Source organism: Ambystoma mexicanum, chromosome 3p (genome assembly GCF_040938575.1).
Source record: "Ambystoma mexicanum isolate Mex_15411 chromosome 3p, UKY_AmexF1_1, whole genome shotgun sequence".
NCBI lineage: Eukaryota > Metazoa > Chordata > Amphibia > Caudata > Ambystomatidae > Ambystoma > Ambystoma mexicanum.
Window position 1 is genome coordinate 1,204,221,431 of NC_090925.1, and position 12,986 is coordinate 1,204,234,416.

The 12,986-nt window shown below is 50.0% G+C and overlaps 1 protein-coding gene across 4 annotated transcripts in view; it reads left to right on the forward strand.

Moving 5' to 3' along the window:
* Positions 1 to 12,986, forward strand: part of KLHL3 (kelch like family member 3) — a 1,295,653-nt gene that overhangs the window by 861,306 nt on the left and 421,361 nt on the right. For all 4 annotated transcript variants that reach the window (XM_069652631.1, XM_069652632.1, XM_069652633.1 and 1 more), the window contains one exon: positions 4,609 to 4,726. In XM_069652631.1, the coding sequence (XP_069508732.1) occupies positions 4,609 to 4,726 (118 nt within the window). The remainder of the gene's footprint in view (positions 1 to 4,608; positions 4,727 to 12,986) is intronic.

Genomic DNA, 12,986 nt, shown 5'->3' on the forward strand with positions numbered 1-12,986 from the left:
ATTTGCAAGTGCTAGGTTTAAGGCAGCAGACAGGGTAGGTCTGATAAGTGCAGGAAGAAAAAGGGGGGGCTGTATGGGTACAGATACAGACCCCAGTGCAAGGGGTAGCCCGGAGGCAGTGCGGGAGGGTGGCAGGATGAGCAGGTACCTGGGCCCAAAGGACAGAGGGTGGCCAGGTGCATGGTGCCAAGAGAGAACAGATCAGCAGGGAAGAGGAGGAGCAAAGGCAGAAGAAAAGAGGAAGGTCTTGAGGTGCTTCTGGAACCGGAGATGGTTTTCCTCAAGTTTTAGAGAGGCAGGGAGGCAGTTCCAGAGGGAGGCCCCAGCCGAAGACACAGATCTACCTCCAGCTCGTTTCTTAGAAAAACGACTGACCCTGAGGGAGTTGGAGGTAGAGGCGCAAAGAGCTCGATAGGGGAGGTATTTGCGGAGGGATAGCTGAAGGTATTTTGGACCTAGGCCCCAGAAAGCCTTGTGGACAATGCAGAGGGTTTTGAATTTAATCCTTGCATCCGCTGGGAGCCAGTGAAGAGATTTCAGAGCTGGAGAGATACGATCCCAGGGCTTGAGGCCAAGGACAAGTCTCGCAGTCCTGTTCTGGATTAGTTGCAGAGGGCGGAGAGTAGAGGCAGGTAGATTTAGAAAGAGGCTGTTGCAATAGTCCAAGCTAGAGAGAACCAGAGTTTGGGATACCATGAGCTTCTGGGGGAAGGAGAGGAAAGGCAGAGTATCTCTGAGGAGGTGCAGTCGGAAATTTGACTTTTTAGAGACCTCAGAGATGTGGGCGGAGAGGGAAAGGGTGGAGTCAAAGATGGCCCAGAGGTTCTTAGCCTCGCAGGTGGGGGTAGGAGGAGGGCCAAGGGAGGCCGGCCAGCGAGTCAGGGGAATGGATGGTGAAGGTGTGCCGATAAGGAGGATCTCCGTCTTGCTGGCATTCAGACAAAGATCATTGGCGGCACACCAATCTTGAATGGCAGTTAGGCAATCAGAGATGAGAGAGGGAGAGGAGGTGGCAGAGGGCAGCCTGAAAATGAGTTGTGTCGTCAGCGTAGCACTAGAAATTTGAGCAGAAAATGGCAATGCAGTGGGCGAGAGTTGCCAGGCATTGGTTGAAAAGCCAGGGCGAGAGGTTAGACCCCTGGGGAACACCACAGGTAGAGAGGAAGATAGATGAAAGGGAGGACCCAAGTTGGACCTGGGAGGATCGATCTGAGAGGAAAGAGGTCAGCCAGGCCAGAGCCTGATCAGAGATACCCAGGTTTTCACGGAGACGGTTGAGCAGGATGGTATGGTTGACCGTGTCAAAGGCAGAAGAGAGATCGAGGAGGATGAGGACAGAGGGAATGTTAGAGTCAAGGTTGGAGAGCAGATCTTCACGGATGTTCAGGAGAGCGGTTTCCGTGCTTCTGGCAGCTCTAAAGCCAGACTGGTGGTCATGGAGACAGCCAACAGAATTGGAATGAAGGTTAAGCTGAGATATGGCCAACTTTTCCAGGAGTTTGCCAAGAAAGGATTAATGGAAATTGGGCGATAGCTGGACAAGAAGGATCAGCTGTGGGTTTCTTGAGAAGAGGATGCACAAAGGAGTGCTTCAGAGGGGAGGGGAAGGATCCAGAGGCAAAGGAGAGGTTGCAAAAATCAGCAAGGGCCGGAGTGAGGGTGTCAATGTGGTCCTTGATGGTTTTAGAGGAACAGGGATGAACCTGTTTTGAAGAGGCTTTCATAGATCGGACTTGTCTAGCAACCTCGTCAGGGGTGAAAAGAGGAAAGGACGAGAAGGATGGTGGGAGGGTGGCTAAAGGTGGGTCAGCAAGCCCAGGTGGAGAGGGAAGAGGAGGGGTGTGGGTGGAGAGGGTGGACAGGATGTCCTGGGTTTTTAAAATGAAGTGAGAGGCAAGGGCATTGCAAAGAGCCTGGGAGGCAACAGGAGGGGTAGAGACTGCAGCAGGGTTGGCCAGCTCCTTGCAGATTTTAAAGAGTTCGGCCGAGTTGTTAGATGCTGCGGAGACAGAAGCTTGAATGTGGACTCTCTTCTTGGTGAGGACAGAGAGTCGGTATTGCCTTTGTAGCAGGCAAGAGGCCAGTTTGTCAGAGGATGAACAGGAGGTCCTCCATTTCCTCTCAGCTGCCCTACACTTATGTTTAAGTGTAGCTGGGTCAGAGTCATACCAGGAATTGCACTTGGCTTTGGACTTTAAACGCATCCTCATCACAGGGGCAAGAGCATCAAGCGTATCAGAAATTGAACAGTAGAGCAGAGACAGGGCTGTGTCAGGATGTGAGACAGCCAAAGGTGGAGGGGGGGGAGAGAAAGTGGCGGCAAAAGCCTCAACTGACACATGCTTCATGGGCCGGATGTCTGAGAAGGTAGGTGGCAGTGTTGGGGTAGGCTTGGCTTGGGGGGGAAGAGAGGGAGAGATGAGATGAGAGGAGGGAGTGATCGCTCCAGGAGAGAGGAGTGGTCAGAGGGATGGAGAGGGGGAGGTCAGAGGAGATCAAGACATCCAGTGTGTGCCCTGCAGAGTGAGTCGGGCCAGAGGGGAGAATGGACAGGGAGAGGGAGTCGCAGAGGTCACGGAAGAGTACAGAGGAGGAGCAAGGAGAGTCTAAATGTATATTTTGGTCACCGAGGAGGAGGAGTTGAGTGGTAGAGGCCAGGAGGGAGGAGGAGAGGTATGCCCACTCAGAGAGAAATTAGGTGATTTCACCAGGAGGCTGGTAGATGGTAACAACAGTAAGAGAATGGGTAGGCGAGAGAGAAAGCCTACAGACAAGGCATTCAAAAAAGGAGTAGGTATGAGTGGGAATGATAGAGGCAGGAATCCACTCAGGAAAGATCAGGGCTACCCCCACCCCCCACCGGACCGGGAGGATCTGGGTGCTGAGAGGATCTTGTAGCCATTAGGGAGGAGAGTGTCAAAGCTCGTGACAGAGCTGGCCGTGAACCATGTCTCAGTAAGACCAAGGACATCAAGGTTTAGTTCTTCAAGGAGGTGGCAGATGTCAGAGGAGTGTTTGATGGCAGAGCGACAGTTGAGAGTGGCACTATGAAGAAGGTTGCTAGCCTTAAAGACCTTCCAGGGAGGGGTACAGATTAGAGGTACACCCTGTGGAGGAGAAAGAGCCCTAGGAGGGGCAGAGGAGGAGGAGGAGGAGGACGAGGAGGAGGAGAGAGAGAGGCCAAGGTAGCCAAGGGGGGAGAGGAGGGGACAGCAGGAGATGAGAGGAAATTTGAGGCGAGGGAAGCGCCTATCAAAGAGGAGGATATTGGCCTGAGGGCCTTCGACCATGACAGTGCCATTTAGGTAGACATTAATGATGACTTTAGACATTTCATAATGACAAGGTCATCTTGCGCTCTCGACCAAATCTTCTGCCCAAGGTGGTCTCTCCATTCCATTTGAACCAGGAGATCTGCCTACCAGTGTTCTCGGAGGCAGACGGGGCTTTGCATTCCTTGGACCTCGAGAGTCCTCAAGTTCTACCTCTCTCTGACAAAATCCTTCAGGAAGTCTGAGGCATTGTTCATCACTTTCGGGGGCATGTCTCCCGGCACCCAGGCTTCCAAAGCTTCTATCGCCCGTTGGATGGTTCAGGCAATTACAGAGCTGTACACAGCCATGGGCAAACCAGTTTCTGAGAGGATTCATGCCCATGCGGTCAGAGCTAAGGTCGTGGCTGTCGCGTTTCAGAGGCATGGTTCTTGGGGATGTCATCAGCAAAGCGACTACTTGGGCCACTCCGTCAGCCTTCTGTAAGCACTATTCCTTGGATACCAGCTCTAGGCGCGATGCAGAATTTGGTCAGCCAGTTCTGGAAAACCTTTTTGCTTCTTCCTAGATATGAGGCAGGTTATCACAGCTCCACCCTATGGTATTGTTCGGTGGAATTACCCACAAGGATGGCAGAAAGGGGACGGGATTTATGAGCAATTAAAGTTACTCACTGTAGTGACTAGAGTACTCATAGTCCATAGTCCCCTTTCCTCCATATGTCCCACCCACCTTCCCCCATTTATATGCCAAGGGCTAATATATCCAGTGTAGCCAGGTATTTAGGCATCCGATGTGTTAAAAGGGGACTGAGGTGAGGTGCCGTAGGTTGGGGCCTTTGGGGGGAAATGGGAGAGGGGGCATTCCCACGCCCGGGGCCGCTCTCCCCTTCGCTACACTAACTTCCAAAGGGAAACTCTGTTTTTCGCTACCAAAGGTTTATGTGCCGTCCCCATATTGGGGTACGCCCACAAGGGTGGAGGAAAGGTGACTATGGTCTAGGAGTAATCTAGTCACTACAGTGAGTAACTTTAATTTCTTTCCTGAGATTCAAACTTCTTTTGTTAGGGTCCACCTAATGTTTACCCTTTGAGGGGTACCCGCACTGAACTGTGCTATCAGAGTATCTCACCAACTGCAAGAACCCCATTCCTCTTTGTTACTGGTCCTCAGCAGATATTACCACTCTTTAAATAGCTTTTCTGTGCATATAAATGTTTGATGTACTAGTGAAATGCTACAATTTGTGATGTTTGTTTTGATATATTTTGTTGGAAAGACTGTAATCTCTGCCTCAGTTCAAAGATACATTAAGTTATTTGTTTAATCTTTTAAGGTAATGGTTGTAGTGGGCGGGCAAGCACCAAAAGCCATTCGCAGTGTGGAGTGTTATGATTTTAAAGAGGATCGGTGGGATCAAATAGCAGAGCTTCCATCAAGGAGATGCCGAGCAGGTACCTGTATTTCCACTCTTCTTAAATTGATTCAACACTATCAGATCAAATAAATGTGCTCATGGTCATCTACATCCTGTAAATGCTCTAGTTCAGATATTATTGCCCAATAATGCATTCAGTGAAAATAGCACATTTTCCTTTAGACTGTCCTCACACCATACTTGTTTCCAAAAGGCATTAAGATAAAGAGCTCTCCATACCAAAAATGGGAAATGAATCCTTACACAAAACAGGTCCTCAGATCAGTAGTTTTCCTTCTTTTACAAAGGAATGTCTGTCGCAATTGGACGGTGGTGGGGTTTCTGCCTGTTGCCATCTCTCAGTATTTAGTTGCAAAGTTACTCTGATTAATGGTGTCCTGTCGCTCTAAACCACAAGTAGGTTAGCACCACCGGAGTGTTGTAGGTTGCGACTTTGAATCTCTGGGCTCTCTTGTAGCAAGTTTCACAACGTCTCCCTGAGGTGAAGTAGGCCAGCAGGGTCTTTATCTGCCTGTTTTAGTTCTAGCTCACCTCCTTGTCCCAGGGTCCTGAACATTCTGCCACTGAATCCAGTCTTTCTTTCTTCCTCGCTTGCTTGATGCTCACTTTTGCCCATCGGCCTGCTGCTGAACCTCAACGTTGTCCCTCGAGCTGGCTGATTCGCCAAGAGTTTGTTCCTCCTTCCACTTTCCAGAGACAACTTGTAGGTTTGTGTTCTCTTATTTTCTGGTTATTACTGTCCCTACACCTGCAAGGGATTTCTCACGAGCTTCCTTCTTTATCTCCTGTTTATTCTCCCCTCCTCCAGCTACCACCCTACCACCCTTTCCTTCTTGCCACTTCTGCCCCCTCCTTTCTTGAGATGTTTTCTTTTTTTCTCTCTCAACTCCTCCAACCTCTTGTGCTTGCATTCATCCTCCTTGATGGTTCCTTCCTTTTCTCTCCACTTTCCCCTCCACCTGTACCTTGAACCCTGTTGAACATCTTCCACTTCCTCTGCATTTCCACCTTCTCTTCTGCAAGGACCACTCTGTGCTCTTCCTCCTGCACTTCCACCTCTTCCAACACCTTCATCTCTTCACTGCTTGCCGCTTCGCTACACCAAATACCCACAACCTATGCTTCTCTGCCCAGGCTTTTATTGGGCTTTGTTCCCTTTGCTTGGGCTAAGCTTCTTATGAGTTGTGTCTGTGTGTAGTGATAAGTTGGCATTTGCCATTGATTGTTGTGACGATTCACAGGATCTCAGCCCTTTCTTGTGACGCTACCCAATAGTCCCCCTAGGGGGTGGTAGAAAGCAGGATCTCCCAGGGAGAGACTCCCCTCATGGGTGTAGGGACTCCTGTTCCATGAAGGAACTCCCTAACCCTCATGCCCATGCACCCATAAAAACCCTAAAGTCTGCAAACAGTGCAACTGAAAATACTACTGTGTGTTACTTTAACAGTCCCTCCCCTCCTTCCTTGCGACTTGACACCACTGAGACGAGGAAGAACAAAAATGATGGCGCACCTTTTTCTAAGAGTTCTGGGAAGAGGTGGCCGCGAGGAGGCATGAAAAGTACATCATGGAAACAATCAAAAGACTGACACTGTGCTGGTATGAGAGAGAAACAATGAGAAAGGACTGATGGAAGGGGAGAGAAGCCGGCAAGGAGCCAGCAAAGCCTGATGAGTTTCAACCCGGGAACCTGTCAGCTGTCCAGAGAAGCTAGTCTTCGGAAGAGAGGACATGGAAGAGTGGCAGCCACAGAAGAAACCCATGAGCCGGCAGGGAGCTGACTTATTCCATTGTCGGGGGAGTCGAGGTGGTGGCGTGACCTCTGGCAGGTGGGCCGCTCTGTCTAGCAACAACGCAGAGACCGTCAGCCCCAGGCCTTCACGGAGCTGCGCACGCAAACCAAAAGGTGCGACGAGCGAACAGCAAACTGCATGTGACCCCGGCAAGAACCAGACAAGCGTTCCCTAAACAACGAGGTAACTGGAACTGTGGGAAACCCAGGTGGGGCCCGCAGAGAGTGAAAGTTACATCTGGAGTAATTTCCCTTGTCGCAGTAATTACCAAGAAGACCCAAAGAGTGGAAATTGCATCGGGAGTAATCTCTCTTGTCACACTAAATACCAAGAAGACCCAGAGAGTGGAAGTTGCATTGTGAGTAATCTCCCTTGTCACTGTAGTGATACCCAGAGAACCAAGAGTAAAGAAAGCCCCAGGAGTAATCTAATTTCTGATGTTTGTTAATATGCTTAGAATCACATGCTGTGCATATGTTCCGACATCCAGTGGTAACCGCAGAGTATTGCATCTTGTCTTTCGATGATCGAAAGGGGACGTCGGCATAGGCGTGTCTGTAACACTATCCCTAACGTGACATGTAGTGTCCCCAAAATCCCTCACGCGCCAAGGTCCCTCAGATTGTTTTTTTTCTGTCCAGATTACTAGTTTTACATAGAGATAGCGTTATTGTCATAGTTATCGACTTTGTCGTTATTCCCGTTAAGTCACTTCGACAGTTGAATCCTGTGAAACAACACTGAAGACTGCTGCAGACTTTCGACGCCTGTTGATCCAAGCGGCGCTGCCGTCCACGTGGCTGGGCCTTCTGGCCGGCCTATGCAGTAGGGAGAGTGGGATCTTGGTGGCTATATTCTTTACAAGTATGCCTTTCCTCTTTCACCCTCTCTGCTCCCTGGATTTTGTCATCACTGTACATGTCTTTTGCTATGGAAAAGACGCCATTTCGATTTTGCCCCTCGTGTAGGGCCAAATATCCGTGGAAAGACTAGCACTCTCGATGCAACAATTGTCTTCCCCTCGACCACAATGAAGCGGGTTGCGCGGCCTGTAAACTCCTGCTCCCTAAGACACTTAAGGAGCGCCGCTTGAAGCGGTGGGTCGCCTATAGAATGTTGAAGGCTGAATGTTCTTCCCCCGCCACTGCAACCGGCGAAAGTGATGGGGGGACTAGCCGGTGACCAGGCCTCCGTATTGGAAGCCATTGACCTAACGGCAGACAGCTCTCGGTCCGCCGTTAGGTCACGCGACACCGTCCCCAACCCCACCAGGCATGACGCGAGTCACGCTATGGGGAAAACACCCGGCGGCAAGGGCGCACACAATCATAACACCAAACACACAACCCAAGGTTCTGCTTCAGTGGCACTGTCGAAGCATACCAAAGCGGCAACAGAACTGTCAAACTTCAATGGGATCCTCTGATCAGCATGATCAGTAGCCTTCCCTGCAACCGCAGGCGCGGCCTGTGACTGGGCAGTCCAAAGTAAAGGGAGCTAACACTAAAAAACATGCGGCCGTCGAGGCACTCCAGGAGGTCGCACAGACGCCGCTTAAGGCTCCAGTGGCGTTGAAATCCACTGTTCAGCCTCCCGTTCAGCCGGTAGATCAACCAGATTCCCTGAGCATTCCCGAGGGCATTGCAAGGATTGCTCCAGCAGTTCGACTGAAGGAACGGTCGAAGGAGGTGGCAAAGCACAAAGAACGGCTCGAGACGTGCCGAAAGGCACACCACAGCGTCCCGAACCCCGCAAGGACTGCGCTGAGAGTCCTGTGCCTTTGTCAAGTACATTAGGGGACACATTTCAACGTCATAGGGAAGATGAACCCTTTCCTCCCCTGGACCCCTCTGGTTCATCCTCATGGACCAGGGTGAAATTTGAGGGATGTATGGACAGATTAGAAAAATGTTTCTTATTCTGAGAAGCTTGCTCACAAGAGACCTCGAGAAGACCTTCCTTCTATGCCTGTATACAAGTTTCAAAGGACCTTGGAAGATCCACATGAGGAGTATACCTCTGTCCTCACAGATGATGAGTTATGGACACAAAAACTACAATGTGGATTACCAGGCAGAATTTATAGAAAGTTGGGAAGACAGCCCATGGGAAGTGCGGTAATCTGGGGTAGGGATTTCAACTGTGTACTAGACACAAGGGTGGATAGATCGGACCAGAAGTTGGAAAAACCAGCCTCGGCGGCACGGGTGTTGCGAGCGTTACTCAATGATTTCGATTTGACTGATGTATAGAAAGTGAAGCACCCCCAAGAAAGACAGTACTCTCACTACTCTGCCACACAACAGCTGTCCACCAGACTAGACTATGTCTTTGCTACGTCGGACATAATAATTGAAATGGGGCGGGCGGAATATAAAGCGAGAGTCCTATCGGACCACTCGCCCTTGATTGTTAGCTGGCAATACTGCCCTCCAAGAGCGAGGATCCCGACGTGGCGTCTCCGAGCAGAGGCGCTTAAGGATCCTGTGTTCAAAGAAGAGGTAAGGGAGGAGATCATAAATTACTTTGAGGAGAATACGGGTAGTGTAGATTCGGCATGCACGTTGTGGGAGGCATTTAAAGTAGTGTTGAGAGGCGTGGCCATAGCAAAGTCCAAAAGTCTGCAAGGCGGTATCCTGGCTGATCTGCAGGAGGCGGAGGGGGATTTGGAAAAAGCACAAAGGGAGGATGGCGATATTGGTTCGAATACGGAGCGGATACTTCAACTTCAACAGAAGTGTGGAGAGCATTGGGATAGGTTGTGTAAATTGAATTATAAGAAATACATAGAGAGACAGCACGTGGGTGGTGATAAGACAGGACGGCTTCTGGCGTGGTTATACAAGAGCGAAACCCCCAGATCCACCATCAGAGCAATAACAAGAGATGATGGCAGTGTAGCGGACACCCAGGAGGGAGTTAATCAGGAATTTGCCACGTATTACAGAGAACTGTATGGGGACGTCGAGGAGGATAATCTAGGGAGGATAAAAGAAACACTCGAAGATATAGGTCTGCCCAGGATAAGTGCTGAAGAGAGGGAAGAGCTGGATGCACCAATCACTTTAGAAGAGCTGGAAGCAGTGGTGAGACAATTGCCTACTAGTAAAACCCCGGGGGCGGATGGGTTTCCGAGCGAGTTTTATAAAGCATACATGGCAGAGGTGTGCTCCCTCCGATGCTGAATATGTTGAATGAAGCGGTTGAGACGGGACAGCTGCCGGAGTCGCTAAGGGAAGCAATTATAATCCCGCTCCCTAAACCGAATAAGCCTGGAGACAGTTGTGGCTCCTACAGACCACTATCAATGCTGAATCAAGACAGCAAGATTTTAACAGCTGTTTTGGCGAGTAGACTGCGAAGAGTCATAGACAAACTTATACACCCGGATCAGACGGGGTATGTTCCAAACAGGAACATAACTCACAATCACAGGCGACTCCACAGAGTCATCGAATGGGCGGGGGGAAATGAGGGCGACTTGGCAGTAGTGTCCTTGGATGCGGTAAAAGCTTTTGATTCTGTTAAGTGGCCATGGCTGCTGTCTACTCTGGCGGAATATGGGTTGGGGCCCGGATATGTAAGATGGGCAAAGATGTTATACAGTGCGCCGCTCGCTCGAGTTAAGACGGGAGCTGTTATTTCAGAGAGATGGCAGTTAGGCAGAGGTACTAAACAGGGATGCCCGTGGTCCCCTATGTTATACATATTGGCATTGGAGCCTTTGGCTATATACCTCAGACAGCAGTATGACACCATAGGCATCGAAGTGGGTGGGGAGCGACATTTGATCTCTTTATATGCAGACGATATGTTATTGTATCTGAAGTATCCGGAGGAGAATCTCCAGTATATTTTGGAGGTTATGGACCGGTATGCGGGGCTGTCTGGAATAGCTGTGAATCCACAGAAGTCTGTGATTTTCCCGCTGGGTAAATATAGGGGTCTCCCTGTAGAACAGCTGCCGGTGCTGCAAGCCCCTTGGGCAGTTGATACCTTTCGGTACCTTGGGATAGACGTGTATCATACGGTTGAACAAGAACATAAGCACAACATGGAGGTAGCCGTGGGGAAAATAGAGAAAAGTATGCAATTTTGGGGGAAGCTGCCGCTAGCTATGATGGGACGTAGTGCAATGCTTAAGATGGTGGTTTTGCCCAGACTCCTGCATTATTTCGGGAACATTCCATACCTCATACCTGGGAAGTTTTTTGTCAAGCTTAATAGTATATGCAGGGACTTTTTATGGCAGGGAACTAGATGCAGGATGGCATTGTGGAAACTGCAAAACAGGGGGGATACGGCTCCCCAATTACGAGGCCTACTATGTAGCAGGCCAACTGCAATACGTTGCTAAATGGCTCTCGGATGAAAGTACCCCCGAATCCAGATTGTTTAGTGCAGACTGTGCCCCATTTTACTTAAAAGAGATGATCTGGCTATCCGAAACAGAAATGCAGGGGCGCCCCAAAATGATGTTGCTTGGGTGGAGGATTTGGCGCCGCGCGTGCAGGATGATGGAAATCCCGGCTCTGTGCTCCCCGCAAGTACCACTGGTGGCACTGGCTAAAGGAGATGTGCAACTGCGGAGAAGGATTAGAAACCACTGGGAATCAGTGGGGGTGACAACGGTGGGAGATGTTTGGCGGGAGGGAGCCATCATAAGTTTTGAGGAGTTGAGCGAGGACACAGGGCTGCACGTAGGTCAATATATTACATATCATAGACTGGCGCGGGAAATCAAGAAGACTTGGCCCGAAACTATTCTAGAAGCAGAGCCGGATGGTATTGTAGACACTATATATGACGTAACAGAGGGAGGGCACGAGATTTCAAGATTGTATGACATGCTGATGCTTAGGATTGGTAAAGAACCAACGCAACTCAGATTAGATTGGGATACTGAGGTGGGAGGCCCGATGGAGGATGGGATGTTGGAGAGGGCTCTGTGGTATCATCAGAAGGTGTCGAGAAATGCTAGGCTGAAACAGATACAATTATATATTACGCATAGGGCGTACATGACGCCCCTGAGGATATCAAAGTTTAAAAACGCAGGTAGACAAGCATGTCCCAAGTGTGATGAAGAACGGGCTGACATGTTACACATGTTTTGGTCCTGCCCGGTGGTTGGGCGTTTCTGGAGCGAGATAGCGGCGAAACTGGCGGATAAAGGAGTTACGCTGGTCGTAGAGTCAGCTTGGGCCTGCCTATTGGGGGGGGTTCCCTAGATCGCAGAAACTGAAGCATGTTAACAAATTGAGGGACTTGGCGTATGTGCTGGCTAAGAGGAGGATTGCCATGGGGTGGAAGGCTTGTCATAAACCACAGGGGGAGATATGGTGGAAGGAACTGCAGAAGTGGGCGGAAGCAGAGACTATGGTATGGCAGGAGTCCAGTATGACAGGAGGGGAAGAAGAGGTGGGAACCCTGCTGGCTTGGAAATCACTGATAGCGGAATTGTTTGGAACAATGTCAGATCTGGCAGATTCTAATGGAGAACAGACCCCACCGCGCGGCGTGAACACAGAATGAACAGACCCGATGGGCTCGTAGGGGGGTGGGTTTTGGGGAGTAGAGATCAAATTGTATGTTATACACATTCGAACTGTATTATGGCATCTTGTACTGTATATTTGGTCTGTATTGTTTTGTTGGTTGAACCTTAATAAAAAACGAAAAAAATTTTTAAAAAAAGTTGGGAAGACAGCCGTCCGGTGGATGCTCAACCTTGGACATCCCCTTCTCCCACCCAGGACCCCGATGTTCTGTGCATAGATTCCCCCCTCCACTCAGGCCCGCCAAGCCTCCCCAGTGAACGATCAAATGACCATTTTCAGATCGCCACTCAAGAAGCTTTACCAGATTCTGATTTTGTGGAAGATATACTCAAAGAAAAACCTCCAGCCAGCCAGCCAGGCCATCCCTTTGTTGAACTATAGTAAGAGGAGATTGGCACCTTCCTTGTTGACGCCAGCCCAAACCAGGGCAGTGAACCCTAGGGTGGAGAAGTTGTTTCGTCCTTCTCCGACCGACCCTGCCTGCATCAAGGGACATGCCACCCCAGATTCGTTAGTGGTTACCACTACTAGAAAATATGCTGGTGTTCCCCTGTCTACAGGAAAGGAACCACCTGATAAGGAGTCCAAGAGACTATATGCACTGGGAAAGAGGGTCACAACAGCTGCTGCGTTTTCCACCTGAATAGCTAATAACACCATGCTATTGGAAATCTATGCAGACGTCCAGTGGAATCTTCTGCAAGAAGGCCTTCAGGAAGTGACAGAACCTACACGGACCAAGTTGCTCGCCATAGTTTCGGAAGGCAAACAAGTCAACCAGAATGTGCTCAAGAACACTCTGGACGCTGCAGCGACAGCGGGAAGAACTCTGGCACAAGGTACCTTGCTCAAGTGACATGCATGGCTGAGGAACTCCAGTTTCAAGTCGGAGACCCGAGCAGCCCTGATCAACAAACCCTTT